This window comes from Epinephelus lanceolatus, chromosome 23 (genome assembly GCF_041903045.1).
Source record: "Epinephelus lanceolatus isolate andai-2023 chromosome 23, ASM4190304v1, whole genome shotgun sequence".
In the NCBI taxonomy this organism is placed as follows: domain Eukaryota; kingdom Metazoa; phylum Chordata; class Actinopteri; order Perciformes; family Serranidae; genus Epinephelus; species Epinephelus lanceolatus.
Genome location: NC_135756.1, coordinates 22,532,143 through 22,548,045, shown reverse-complemented (window position 1 = coordinate 22,548,045; position 15,903 = coordinate 22,532,143). Strand labels below are relative to the sequence as shown.

General features: G+C 41.5%; 1 protein-coding gene across 1 annotated transcript in view; it reads right to left on the bottom strand.

The window, feature by feature from the left end:
- Positions 1 to 15,903, bottom strand: part of LOC117249274 (copine-8) — a 122,251-nt gene that overhangs the window by 19,873 nt on the left and 86,475 nt on the right. Inside the window, exons 14-16 of the mRNA XM_033614820.2 lie at positions 3,839 to 3,885; positions 1,736 to 1,917; positions 1,380 to 1,507 (exon numbers count right to left, since the gene is read on the bottom strand). Of these exons, the coding sequence (XP_033470711.1) occupies positions 1,380 to 1,507; positions 1,736 to 1,917; positions 3,839 to 3,885 (357 nt within the window). The remainder of the gene's footprint in view (positions 1 to 1,379; positions 1,508 to 1,735; positions 1,918 to 3,838; positions 3,886 to 15,903) is intronic.

Below are 15,903 nucleotides of genomic sequence, written 5' to 3'. Positions count from 1 at the left end.
TGTGTTGCTGATTAGTCTGGTATCTATCAAACTAGGACAAATCTTTCAAGTGAAATCTTGTGGCAAAAGTTAATGAGACGCAGCCTGGCTGATAAACGAGGGGTTTATATTAAATGTGTTTTAATTTACATTAAAATCAACACATCTATCTCTCATTTGGGATATGGATTAAAACATTGCTTTATGTTCTGTCATGTTCTTTCTTGCACGGAGCTAGAAAGCCTTGTTCCCACCAAGCAGCCCGCTTCAGTTCAGTTACACATTAAATCGGCTGTTTTTGGATTTCCTCTGTCAAACGCTGAGGATGGCACCAACTGAACCGCTCTGTTCTGTCCTGTTTTTTCATCACCTCTCTGTTGAGGCACCTGACACAGTGATCTGATACTAAAAGGTGAAGCTAGAAACACTGCAGTCTGAAGAAGCACCGCAGAATTTTACAAACTCTCTTGTATTTTTTTTCGCAGTATTTTTCCTTGCTGTCTGCAGCCTTTTCTTAAACAAAGCTTGTCTCCTTCTTGTAATGCAGCTTTCACCATACATTAAAAACCCCGCCTACATTAACGAGTTCTACCTATGGTAAAAATGCGAGACAGACCTAGCATTAAGGAAAACCCAGTAAACACATTTCCAAAAACTGTTTATTAAAAAAGAGAGAATATCAAGATTTTGATGTAGTAAAAGAAATTAGTGATTTGTTGGTGCATTAAAAAATATGTTAGAGAGAATAGGACAAAAGCAAAGAGGAAAGTTCAATTAGGGGGTTTGAAGGAAGGAACACATGGGTTTGGAAAACGAAGTAAAGGGTATTTCAGGTGACATTACAGGAATAAGAAGAAGAATAAGAAGAAACTGCTGCCTCTGTATTACCACTTATTTCACCATTTCCCTCCATAGTGCCTCCTCGTGTAACGACGCAATTAAGGTTTCAGAAAATTATCTACTAAATATGTGAAGCAACCTGATGAGAGGCTTCACTTGAGTTCATCCTTTTAATTACACACTTGCATGAATACTTCCTGATTTATTTATTTTCGAATTCTGTCTAGATCACATGTTCGTGTGGCTTTCCTGCAGCATTAATAATGTTGTCGTCTATGCAGGGGCACAAACAAACATGAAATCAGCTGTCACGTACTTTCCTCTGTGTGTGTATCTTAGTGCTTGTCTTTTTAATTTATTCGCTACTTGGGGAGTCTATAACAGAAAACCTGAGAACACATGCTGAGTCAGTTACAAAGTGAAATGTACTCAAAGTGAAAAGTGAAATGTGTTGCTTCACACATACTCAAATGAAGTTCATTATATAAGCAGTGATAGTAGATATACAGGTGTAAAACAGCGTGTGTGTGTGTGTGTGTGTGTGTGTGTGTGTGTGTTACCTGGCCACGTGGTTGACGACAGGGGAGAAGTTCGTGGGTCCGTAGAGCTGCACTGACTTCAGACTCTGGTAGTAGGCCTCCATCACACCCTCAATACCAGCACAGTATGGGTTCTGAGGGTTCCCGTTCTACATTAAAGAGAGGATAAAGAACCATCATTGTTTTGACGGATTAATTTCAGATACACAGCATACACAGGCATACACTTTAACTAACAGCAGTTCATAGTAACTAACAGGAGGTCAATTTAGGCTCTTGTTGGTAGATGAACTGGTAGAAAAACCCAACACAGTGAACATCTCCAAGTTTTACTCCCTCCCACCTTCCATCCTGGTCCCAACCCCTCTTGTTCGTACCAAGGCAAACTCGTGGGAGACCCGTCCGTCAGGTGGCAGCTTGGCTCCGAAGCCCAGTGCAGGAAACATCTTATCGCTGTCGTAATCCTGGATGATCTCTCCTACTGCCTTCAAGGCCATTGCGTAGGCGTTCAGCTGGTAGGGACTCATGTAGTGGAGGGATGTGGGCTGGGCTGGATTGCCTGTTTGTGACAAAGGGAACAAACACATTCAGAGGATACTCAGTGGGCGCTGATTATGTGGTTGGACAATGGAAGAGGAAAGGTGTTTTCTGCTCAGATGTTTTGTACATGTAGTGATTTAAAAGCAGTTAAGTGATTTTGAGGCTCAATGTTAAACCTTGATAAAACAATAATGGTGGCAAAATGCCCAAAGTGACAAACTGCTACTTGGACTTGACCTACTTTAAGTGTCTTTGTTATTGTTTCTTTTTCTGTATTAAACCAGAGGTACTTGGACTCACCACACATCTCTTTATCTGTGAGAAATAAAATGTGTTCAATGACTAAGCTTCAGCTTTGTATAAAATGACTAATCTGAAGGTGGTTATAGTGTGGAGAATCAAATATGAACTTTGGGAATTTCTACATTCAAGTCTTCTATGTTAAGTTGGATCAAAATGCGACCCAAACTCGAGCCTTTCCTAAAATGGTTATGGAGATGGTTAATGAGAATATGTTTTATTTTTGAGAGAAAACTGTGATTTCTGGGAAACTGCTAAGTCAAAATTCACTTATGTTCCAAAAGGCATAATTAAACTTTCAAATCATAAAATAATTAAGTCCAAAATTGTGAAATTCAAAAGTCAAGAATGCAGTTTTTGTCGATATCTCTTTAACTAACTAGAAGTCTAACTAGGCAATTCACTAAAGCCACTTACTTCTTAATGATGTTTTTCCAGTAAATGATGTTCGAGGATTTAATAAAGCAGTCTATGATTCAATATACAACTAACAGTTCTCCTGTAGGTCTGTTTGTACAACAAGATGATCATGCATAATGTGACTGACAGAACTAAATTAGCTGCTAACTACAGTAATTGTAATCTTAAAGGTTCAATATATGACGTTCAGAGCATTCATGTGGCAGCAAACATCTATTTGCTATCTAAAGATATAGTGGAGTAATGGCATCCTGAGCATAGAGTGACGTTGTAATCAGAGCTTCTCTGTTCTTTGTTATGGTAGACAGTCCCGCCGCAAGTGCATGTAATGTGCCCTCCTCCCTGCCCAGTTAACACCGTTAGCTCTGTCAGCATTGTTGCCGTTTGCTACTTGCCACTGGCTCAGCCACCTCCACACTGAGTGCCACGTGCAGACAGAATCAGACTCTGAATCATAAGGTGCATTTACATGGACCCTAATATTCTACTATTAATCAGAGTCACAGCCCAACCAGAAAATCATTAGATATTTTGGGCAGATTAGACAGTTCACTGCGGGCAGAACCAGTGTCAGCATGTCAAAAAATGTATATTGATTTAATGCTTCAAGGCATGTAAACACACATTGGATCGCTGTATTTAGTATTTATGTAAACAGTTAAATTGGAAACTCTAAACAGAATGACTTGAATGGCATTGAAGATATATCCATATATGTCCTATAGCCATGTAATCACAGCTATAGAGTCACTCTAAATGTCAAATAGAGCCCCTTTAACATGAAACTTTTTTTGATCCTTCTGTTTCATATCACTATTCAAGCTGTGGTTATAATGAACTGCAGATTCCAGTAGCCATTATTTTAAATTGACATTTTAGTGAGAGCCAGACAAGATCAAGTACACCTCAACCTCAGACTTAAACACATAGGATTTGGGGTTATTGCCGCCTCCTGTCCTGCCAGGACCAAGCTCAAGGGTAGATGGATAACAGAGTCCTTAATCACAGCTATCGTAGCCTGTTACTGCACTCAGCTCTAGCTGCCAGGTGTGATGGAGAGGGCTATTAGGAAACACTTGATTCCCCATCTGCATATATTTGAATAAACGCTCCCTTGGCTTTCGGGGCACTTTTTGTGCCTTTATGCAGGTCTCTCAATGTGTGTATGTGTGCTCATTCAAAGTCTGTGTATGTGTGTGTGTGTTGACTGTGAGGCTCACCATTGGAAGCTGTGAAATCAATGGCCACGGTGAAGTTAATCTGGGTCCTGAGAAGACAAAAGCAGAGAGATGATTCATTAATCAACAATCGTTTCACCTCTCTCCGTTTCTCTCTCGAACACACACACACACACACACACACACACACACACACACACACACACACACAAGATCCAATCAGAAACAATCAGAAGAAATGAACTACAGACATAATCAGGTTTAAGTGATCAATGTTTGAGAGAGCTAACAGAGTTTGTCCTGCCCTTTAACTGTGACAGGAATAAGTAAACAGCAAGTAACTGGGCTCACACACCAAACACATGAGCACGGCATCACTCAGAGGAAGGTGGTTGTTTTTAAATGGAGAACACAGCTATAGTCTCCCGAACAACTGCACAGGAGGCTCAGGAAGAGCGTCTACCCTCAGGCCACAAGGATCCTACTTCCTGATTGAGTGTGTTTGTAGCTTAAATGCTTTACCTCCATGGTGTCCTCCCACATATTAATTTATTTGTGGCAGCCTGCCATAACATCACCAGTCACTGCCACATACTGATTTCTATTTTGGAGCTGCACGCCTCCCTCTTTCTCTCTGAAACACATTGGGTGCCTTTGTAAATTGTAACTCAGAGCACCAGAGCACACTCTAGCACAATCTTGACCATTCGTTAATTCAGAGCACTGTTGGAACATACTGTTTTGTTATTCAGAGCACCACACTCTTGGAGCTCAGAGCATATTCTGGGCACAGACGGAGCAGTGGAGTAAAACCTAAATTTTCATTAATTCATACAGAAACAAAACACTTCATCTCTTAGACGGGGGAGAGCATCATATTATATGTAAGCATGCAACCTGAAACTGGCTGCATCCCATGGAATCTGTGCACCCCGCAGTCTAGGGCTGGGTCTAACACGAGTCAGAAACCATGAAGAAGAAGGTTCATCAAAGAGACATGAAACAAGACAAACAACACACACCACAGCACCCAGCATTGGAGCAGCACATCTCTCTCCTGTAAAAGGAAATGGTTAAGCACTCTGTGGCCTGTCACAGCTTTTCACACCTTTCCTCTAAACACACACAAAAAGCCTCCCTGTCTACCTTACACACATCTCCCTATTCAGATAGTTTCATGCAGCCAGTGGCTCAGCATCTTTGTCACCTTGGCAGGTCATGTGAGGTAAAGGCACTGTGCTGTCCAGAGGGGACAGAATGAGAGGCAGACATTTAATGATCAGCCCACACGTTTGGGGGTTTCAAAACACAGAAAACCTAGCAGGCCTGGGGCGTGGAGCTGCCCTCTAATGTTAGCATACAGATAGGAGTAAAGTTGTAGCTTGAAAAATGAGAGGAGGGAAACAGAGAGAGTGAGAGAAGAGAAGTCTCTTAGCACATATTTTGAGCTCCCAAACAACATTCTATAGGGATGCTGTAAACTCTGTATTTCTTGTTTTAATGTGAAGTATTACCTATATGCATGTCTGCCTTTTTCTCTCGAGTACAATGGAAATAGATCGCACTTGGTTTGTGGTGCGTCGTGTGGAGTGTCAAAAAAGATGTGTATATATTTTTTAAATCAATGTCTCTTTCCAGAAATAATGACCCGGTTACTCAAGATAATCCACAGACCTTGTTGTGAGCAGTTTCATATTATTTCATACTATTTTCTTTCTACCAAACTACACCCGCCAACCATACTACCCTGCAAAAGGAGGCATGCATCCACTGCCTACTGTTACTCCTCTGCAAGCCACCTTGTAACCCGCCTGGCTTTCTTTGTAGGCACATGGAAGGGCAGAGAAGTGTGCTCTCTCTGCCTTACGGCTTTCAATGCAGGTGTGTGGAAGAGGCTTTCTGTGGCCCCAGAACAGAGCCATACCGCCAAATAGAATACTGCAAATGGAAATAAAGTTTTCTTTGACTAAGGTGTTCCTTACTGAAATGTATTTTTTGGCGCTTTGAGCACCACAAGTCGAGTGCCATCTAGCAAGGCAAGGCAAGTTTATTTGTAGAGCACAATTCGTACACAAAGTAATTCAAAGTGCTTTACACAACAGTTCTATTTTATTGGAGAAAGCAGACATCTCCACGAACGATATCTCCAAACCTCTGCAACTTACAACAAAACAATCGAGACTGATAAAATATGACTGCAGGTAAGAAGAAAAGTATGTATATTTGATTTTGGTGTAATCGGTCCCTTTAACGGATGTACAATAGTTTAAAAACATCAACAGTTCATCCAAAATGACTGTCATCAGAAAAAACACATGGCTACTCTTAGTTGCAAAAAAGTTAATTAAAGGTTTTCACCAAACACTGACACTTCTCCTCAACATAATGACAACATCAAGACAATTCCAGTAAATATGTTTTCGAGAGGACAGCTGCAAGGACAAGTGAGCAGGGAGGAGATCTGAGTGAATTCTGGTCCAGATCTGCACGTTGGCACAGACAAGCTTCAGCCTAGCAGCCTAAATTATGTATGCCCTCTTTCTCTCCTACCCAATCTTTCTGTGTGCACACACACACACACACACACACAAAAAAAGTTTGAGAGAGGAACTGCAATTGTGTGAGTATGAAGGGACAACCAGAGAAACAAGGTGATTTGACGGACGGACAATAAAAAAGTGACAAAAGACGAGAGAATCAATGTAAATGAGGGGAGCGGAGCTTTATTAAACACGTCATTCTGCAACGTCAGTCCAAGAAAACAACAAAGTCAACATGACATCAGCAACATGAGTCACACACATTATGTACAATTTAAAAGCTGTCAAATAAACATGACAAAAGCAAGTATTGACAGCAACATAACGGCTCCAAATCAAAGGATATTGGCTGAATACTTTCCAAAAGTGAATTGCAATTGTTGAGTCACTCGTATTGATCGACATCCTTAAACCTCTGCAGTTAGACTGTGCTCACTTTGTGCTGCGAGCCTGTAAAACTCAAAGTCATTAGCAGGGTAACATGAAAGTCAATGCGAGAGTTTCTTGCTTTGCAAAGTGAACATCACCCCTAATGTTTGACATCATAATTCTGACTCCAAATGGGGAGAGTATTAATATCCAGAGCAGAAGACAGGACTCTCTCACAAAGGTCAACTCTATCCTCTGCATTAATCGCACAACAATGAGATTGAGACATCAGTTTACTGGCTTTTTGGATGTCATCCTGATGGCCACTTTGTCTTTTAGTGATTTCTCTCTCAGATCTGCTGCAATATTACAGTATTCTCTTGTGTTTTACATCACTTTATTACACATTAATTGTATTTGTAAAATTGCTTGTAATACAGTGCCAGTGTCAGTCAAATAAATTCCTGTCTTTTAGTGCCACAGAAGGATTTTATTGATTGATTTTTTTTTTTAAGCAAAATCTATTTCTCTCTGGACAGGGTTATAACTTATGATTATGTTCATTACTGATTTATCTGTTGAATATTTTCTCAATATATCAATCCGTTTTTGGCCTATAAAATGACAGAAAATGGTAAAAAAAAATCAATGTCAATCAATGTTTCCCAAAGACCATGATGACGTCTTTGAATTTCTTGGTTTGTCCCCAACCCAAAGACATTCAGTTTGCTGTCATAGATGAGTAAATAAACCAGAAAATATTTCCATTTATGAATCTGGTATCAGAGAATTCTGACCTTTTTTTTCTTTAAAAACTATTCAAACTAATAAAGTGTTTATCAAATTAGTCAAAAATATGAGGATATGGATTTGGCAATGAAGGCTGTAAGGCAACATGTTTGTGTCTATGTTAAAGAAAATATTTGTTCAGCAGATAACACTAAAAGGTTCTGTTTAGGCTACTGGCACCGACTAAGTAAATACTTGATACGTGACTGTTTGTTTTACCTGTACTGTGTGGTACATTCCTATCCTGAACACACACGTTCACCTGAGCAGCCAAATGAGAACTGCAGCAAAGCATCGCTGCAGAGCACGTTTAAACCAGAGAGGCAGCAAAACTGCTCTGGCAGCTATGATAAGGAATTTTCAGAGGCACACACACACATGGTTGGGCTACAGCAGAGGGAGGTGAGCTGTGAGCTTACCCTGCCTTGAAAGCTAAACCTTATCGTTCTGTGTCCGGAAGGCACAAGGAAACTTCTCCACCTTTATCGTGTCATGACATTATTTTTTATTGGCCTGTCTTAAATGGCTGCAATCCATCTCTTGGCAAGTTTACTTAAAGTTTTGGCTTCAGCAGATATATTTCACACGTACTCAAAATCAAGTTTTACCTGTTTATCTTCACTGGTGGATTTACGTAGGTAAAAAATGCAGAGACACAAAGTGTGCAGCTATGGAAGTCTAGGATATGCTGACCAATCAGAACAGACTGGACTTTTTTAGGACAGGTGATGAAATGAGGGATTGTTCTGAACATTAAAGCATGTTAACATGGTCGAGCAGAAACCCAAAATACAAGTATGAGCCTAAAAAGTAGCATAATATGTCTCCTTTAAATCTGTCTGATCTGTCCTACTAACCTTCATTTGGTTAGTAAAGGGTGTCTGAGAGGAGGCACACCCTTTACCAGCACCACTGCTCCAGTGAGTGCCTTCCTTTAATTACACACTGAAAATGCCTGTTCACTTTCACTTTCTTCCTGGTATTTCTTTCTCTCTGTCTTACACATACAAATGTGTGTTTCTGTGTGTCCATCGCATAAATACTGTACTGTATATGACCATGATGACATCTGTCCAACAATGCCTCTTTTACCTGGACAACAGCCTCTGAGTCTGGAGACAAACACTACATACAGGAAGAAATTTGTTAAAAAAAAAAAGTGTGTGTACAGTAAGCCTCTGTGTGTACTATGTACAGTATCTGAGAGTGTGTTTAGGGTGAGAGGGGAAAGCCACTTTACCAGCTGCTTTTCTGTCAGTCACTGATCTTCCCCCGCTGTTAAAGCCCGCAGTGACTCAGCTAGGAACCAATATGACAAAATACTGCGCAGCAAGGGGGCGACTGATGAGGAGGTAGCGCACTACATTCAAATAAGCCTTCCTGCAGACTGAACAGGCTAGATGCTAATGTCTCTCTTAAATCTTCAAAGCATCTCATTTCTAGGCTGTAAAAAGATTATCTCTTCCTCATATCTGGTGAGATGCTCTGGCAGCAGCGCAACTGTCACTACTGGAGTAGTGACAGTTGAGTTTACACATACACAAAATATGTACTGATACAGATTAAGGTGAGCAAAATTGTCGCCTTTACATGCAAATGAGCGTCACTGCAATAACAGCCCAACTCACAAAGATCAGTTTGTGGTTATTGAAATGCATTTAAGGGGTGTCATGCCCACACTTATGGCATGGTGATTGTTGCCAGGCAAAGACATCATCATGCCAGGCGTCCCTCTGCACCTCGCCGGTCAGGACCTGTAGCTGAAAATTTCAGTTTTCTTTTTCTCTCTGGCATTGTTCGGCCTTCTGTGTTCTTGGCACAAAGGCAACATTTATTATTTATACTTTACCACATAGATAATTGCTATGAGATGCAAAAGCGTATGGATGTGTTTGCACTGTAATCTCATTAGTAAAATATTTGTGGGCAGTCAGCTGTATATTCTAGCAGGTTTGGGTCCAACAGTCATCACTTTTCAATAACTTTCATTTTGAAAGCTAGACTTGGAAAGCCATGACAATCATATATTGAATAAAACAGTAGCGGGTAAAGTTGTTTTCCATTTTTACTGATATTAGCATTTAGGAAAAATACTGAAAAATGACATTATACTCCGAACACCATGTCTCAACAAGCTGTGTTTCCTGTATGGTAAGTGTTCGTCTTCAAAGTGAAAAGTGAAAAAAACGTTTGAAAATATTCACAAGAAGTCTCTTTTCCTCTTAAACTGAAGTGCCAGAGGGAAACACATGCATGAGTGCACTGAGTGGCCTAAAAATGGCATCAGAGGTTGTATGATGTGACCTCTCCTGATAATATGCAAACAGATGTTGGTGGTTGGACTATGTCCATCTGGCGAGAGGAGAGGAGGGGCAAGGAGAGGATGAAAGGAAAGGAGAGGAGAGGAAAGGAGAGGATGAAAGGAAAGGAAAGGAAAGGAAAGGAGAGGACAGGAGAGGAGAGAATGAAAGGAGAGATACACGGCTCATACCTACATTAAGTCTAATTGGCCTCAACATTGATATTGGCAGTGCTTGTTAATTTGCTAAGTATAACCCACAAAGCTAAGCGCCTGTGTTCTTTTCAAAGCTTTGATTTTTTTTTTTTTTTTTTTAAACGAATCTTTGTCTCGATCCTGCCTCTTCTACCTAATGATAACCTCTCAGAATGATTTCAATACAAGCTGAGTTCCCTCCTGCTTCTATTCTGGTTTCAATACTCAATTCACAAACCAAAACAGGGGGAAACAATATCTGTCACCGTGAGTGACAGCGCTGCCTTCAAAGGCACAACTAAAAATGAAAGATATAGCCGACAATTCCTCATTTTTATCCTCAAGCTCATGAATAGCGGCCTCTTTGTTGAAATCCATGGGTGGTACTAATGCTTTATGAAAGGGAGTGAAAAGAATAAGAGCAGCGATGCTCTTCGGATTGAGACGGAGCCTTCGCAAATCTGTCATTTATGCTAATGCTGCTGGCAGATCATGTTCCTAATTAGGTCCAAATGAACAATTAGCTGATTGGGTTGAAGCTGCAAAAAGCAGCTGTCAATCAGAGGATAACAGAGGAGAGACGAAGGAAGGAAAGGGATACAAGGAACTGGAACGAGATGACAGAACACCTGCGCAGTCAGTCCAACAAGATTCAAACACTCAAGAGATGTCAGGGAAATGCACAAGTGATAAAGTACCTATGAAGGTGGGTGTTTGTGCAAGTACGGGTGTGTTTACCTTTTTGAGTCTGCGCACAAACACACAGTCTGCCCATGATGCAATTGGCACAACTGGACCATTACAGTCCATTTAGGTTTCAAACAGTGAGACAGCACTTGGCACTTCATTTAACCACACAAGCGTGTAACAGGACCCGGCTCACACTCCCAAAGCAGCACTAAAAAAAAAAAAAGGAAAAAAAAAACACACCCTCTTCCTGAGAGTTTCAAAGTGCTCTTTGACTGACTGTGCTGCTGGGAACATCGTCTGCGCGCAGGGAGACTCGACGACGGGAATTCTCCATTAGCAGCGAGCGACAGAGCGAGTAAACATACGCCGGGACACGTGGTGTTAGTACACACACACATTTCAAAGCCAGCTGTCGCACATGCAGTCATTCTGACAAGCTGGACTGTCATGCAGATCGATCACACTTAGCACATGGCCATAACATAAACCAGCAAGCATTAGCGGGATGGAGACGTCGTGTCCTGGATCAAAAATGGTCCTAGGTGGAGGCTATAATGTGGTTGTGATGCAGATGGCAAGACAGTAACATAGTTTCCACATCTAATAATGGTCCATTCAGACTCCCTGTACAAACATGGAAATATTGATTTTATTACTGCTATAGAAAATAGGACTTTCATTGACAATTTATTTGTTTAGTTGTGAAATGGTTGTGATCAGATGGCCATACTGAGACGTCCACCCCCATTTTTTGAATATAAAAAATCTCATTGATGCCATTTATGTCTATGTAAATTATATTCCCGTCTTGTTGTTTTAAGCTTGTGGGGTTTGTCAGAGCCGAAAGTCTTTATCCAAGCCTTCAGGGCTCTCTGCAAAGACGTCAGGTGACATCATATAAAGAGTAAAAAGTTGACATCAAAAATAATTTGAGGAGAATTAATGGGACAAGCACAGGACTTTCATCCTGGAGGGTGGGTCTTGAGTCTCGTGTGAGCCAATGTTGGTGTATTTTTTATTGGTGTGAAAGATATAGTATGTAGGATTTTCCTAAAAAGCCTCTCAATTGTCACTTATGACCCACTGGAAGTGTGTAGATGTGTATTTTTTCTCCAAAGACTCTGCCCTCTGCCTGTATTTTCCTTTTTTCTTGCAATTTTCTTGTAATTTTCTGTGCTCAGGACGTTTATTGGCCTGTACCCTCACAGAGCTCAGGTGAGGTCAAGGCTTTATAAAAAGGATGTCCAGCTGTTAGCCAGGTGTCATTGCGGACATTGGCACAACTTTTATTTTGGAACTATTTTTGACAGGATTGGCTCTATTTTTGCAGACCGGGCGAGGCGGGGGCGCAGCGCACCTGCGCTTCGCCATCTGGGTGTGGCCAGGCGGATTTTGCAAGTTTGGCACACATCAGTCCTGGCGCAGCTACTCCTCTTTCCCACCGCCGTCCCTCCTACCTGTGCAAGTCGGAAAGAGGGAGGAGAGAAGGCGTGGAGTGGGTTTTACACACATCACACCAATCAAATGAGCCCCTCTCCTCGCCCTTAAATGCGCCACGCAAAGGCGTAATGAGAGTTTACTCAATTCGCCATGGCAGAGAGAGCAGCAGTGTCAGACGGCCAAACTTCTCCCAGGAGGAAACTGACGTTTTGGTCCGGGAGGTCTGCTCGCAGTGTCTGAATATACAGAACTGCGAGCAGACCTCCACGGCCTGATGATGCAAAGGTAGCCTGGGAGGAGGTCACCACAACTGTGAATCAATGTTACGTTTCTCTCGTGCGTGCACGCTCTCTCTTTCTCTCTCGCAGTCTCACTCTGTTTCTTTTCTTTTGACTTTTCTAAGATGGCAGATGCTGAATATATACTCCCTATCTGATGCTGTGGCTGTTTGTGGTTGGCTGAGAGGGATGTGAACTCATTAGTTTGCAGCTGTGTTAATCAAATCAGGTTGGGTTTCCATTACGCGTGCCAAAGTGCCAAATGCGCCGCCACACCCATCTCAGCACACCTTGGTCTGCCAAACTACCAAACTGAGCGCACCTCGGGTTGCGCTGCTCGAAATTAGCTCTGCGCGGGGTTCGCCACCCTGCGCCGCGCCGGGAAACTAGAGCCCGATGTCTTAATTGGACATCCAAACAATGTTTATTCAACATCCTATTGTTTGCTTGAAAGACTTCCTGTCACACTGTTGATGAATGCTTTCGCTTCATGTCCATTTCCTTAAACATATACAGTAGATCCATCTAATATCTTAATCTGGCACACACAAAGTGCATTTCTAATGCTTTGTGAATCAATAGCATATTGATCTGTGTGCTTAGTCACAAAGTGATTTTATTTTTACAGCCTTCACAGGGCTTAAATGTGGTGAGGGCTCAAACTATGTGAGCATTACTGTACATTACCTTCATATGACTCCTGTTTCTCTACCTGCTCAGATTTCTATCGATCCAGTCTTACAGCTGCTCTTTTTACAGACAACCTTTAATGTTTGTCAGTTTTGTGACTTAATTTTCACAAAGTTTACAAAGTTTTAAACATGTCATTGTTTCATACTCAAGAATGAGTAGTCCTCAGTACATTGTACTATCATACTGCAACTTCACACAGTAGAAGAGTATATGTGCATGTGTTGGATAACATGTAGTGGTGGAGGTCAAGTGGCATTAGAGTCCGTAAGTCACATAGACGTTCCTGTACAGTAAAACCCTTGAGGAGATCTAGCTGTGTTTCTGTATGTGAACCAATGTTTAATAAAATTCATGCCTTGGGTTTTAGCAATGTCTGAGCTGTCTGATAAATTATTCAGAAGATATCACACTGAGATGCAGTAGTAATCATACAAGCTACTGTATTGGTAATCTTAAGTGATATATCGTGGGCAACTGGATTTGCTCACTTGTTTGAATATGTGACCTTAACGACTCTGTGAGGGTTTACACCCACACAGGGTTTAAAGCCTTTGACTCCGCACCAATTAGTTTGAAAGGAATAAGCCTCTTGGATGAGAGGTGGAGCGTCTTCAAGAAACCTAAGCAAGTCCAGCTGCCTAGGATATAGCACTTAAGATTACCACGACCTGGATGACTGAGAATCTTCATCAACATACTGTACTGTTGGTGTAAAAAACTGATTATGGATGCTTTAAACTAAGCAAAGCCAGTTCCGACAAGATGTTTAAAAATGCTGCAGAGAAAAGTTGCAGTGGTGTGATCTGGCACGTCTCAGCTCAACTAAAGCTGGCTGATATTGTTGCCTGCTACTAAGTTGTCAAGTTTTTAGTGTCTGGTTTTACAATGTAAGGCACGTCACCCATTTCCATAGCCAATCAATCGGCTTGTGGCAAAATCTGCTGGCTGAGCGAGTTACCAGCTGTCAGCAGATGATGTGTTTGCTTGCTGTGGCGTTTTCTGACAACAACCCTCTGTCCCCGCTGAACCCATGTCCGTCTCATTTACATACCCGATCAGTCTCTCTCCTCACGGTGTGTTAGTGTCAAACGCTGCTGCTGTCTGCTGTATGTGCTCATGTCACACACACATCGCTGACTGATTAATCAGCCCTGGTTATCTAATTCTTGAGGCATACTTATGAATGTGGAGTAGGCGTTTCCATTTAAAAACCCAGAAAAGAATGCAGATGGATCTGCCCTTTAAGTTTGAATGGAAATTTAGGTGTATAAGCAAAAGCTATGAACGACTTACAACAACATCAACATACAGCTAATCAATGTATCACAGTTTAAGGCAGGCTTTTTCAAGCCCTTTAAATCATTTGTGTTGTAAGAAGAAGACAGTCTAGCATAGCAAGTGTTTATATCTTGAGATAATCCTCTCATTGGCTCAAGCAATTTTTCAACCAGCTTTTTGCCCCTCTGTTCTGAGCTGTGCAGAAATCCTCCTGAAATGAGCGACAGCAGTGGGGAAAAAAGCTAGTCAGGAAATAAAATGTGTTGTTTTCTTCTGAGATTGTAACCAAGGGAACAAGCTTGTACTTTTATTGTTTTTGTGGAGATTTTTTTAACTACAAAATCAGAGACATTATATATATTTTAAATTCTTTAAATGTCAGCTGTCAACTCTCCGTCACACCTAAAAATCACAGCTACAAGGGCAGCAGGATTGAAAAAATACAAGGACTTAAATGGAGATTGTTTTTCCCCCAAAGTTGTGCGCGCACACACAAACACACACCCCTCCACCTCTTTCAGTCTGAAGCCTGATTTATGGTAGGGCGCTTGACACTTTTGATGAGTGTCGCTCGAAATTAAAGAGCAGCGGGACATTTACAATTATGCTTCTGCGAAAGCTTTCAGTCATCTCTATGGGAACCAGACGCTATCCTCCAGCCAGCTTGTTTAGTTACATTATATCTTCTCAATGGGTATATATGTTTCCTTGTGACAGCCATGTGTTTTGTTGTGCTGCTCTGTATCCTTTTGCATTTTGATAATGGAAGAATTTGATGAAATCAGTGACTTAATTGAGATTTCAAACTTACTTCTATTGAAAAGACAACAGGAGCGCAAGAAAGGGAGGTGGTCAGTGCATCTATTGAACCAAACCAAGATGGCTCATAGTGAAAACCCAATAGGGCTGCCCCCTGACAGTGAGAGATCTAAATCGTCATTCAGAGTTCCCTCAGTCAACTGAGACTGTTTCAAGTCGCGGCGTACTTCTGGGGACATGTTCGTCCCCAGATTTAGCTGTGGAGTGAGCGCTCTTGACTTTCATGCTATTCTTTGGTACAGACAGCTGCAGACACAGAGGCAGCAGCACAGAGGTAGGGAGGCTTTGCACTGTAAGGCTCTGAGATAACATTATCGTCTCTCTTCTGCTGAGAAGTGGTGAATTTACAGCTCACAGCAACAGAATACGACACAGTCTCTGGCTTTTGTTTGATGCGTAGAGTTGGCAAAAAATACTGTTGCACATTTCCGACCTGTCGTTAGCGCTGTTAGCTTGTTTACTATATTACATAAATGCCACACTGAACATCCCGCTGAGCCTGTTCAAACTTTATAACACTGCACAAAAAATATTAAGGAGTCCGCGACATAACAAAATTCTACAGGTGCACATCATGGCAGAAAGAAGTGCCAAGTGACACATCTTTCTTTCAAAAATACGTCATTTCTGTCAAGCACCACTCATTAAAAGTGTCGAGCGCACTACCATAAATCAGGCTTAATGAAGGTAGAGTGTGCAGAAGAGCATTCACGCCAT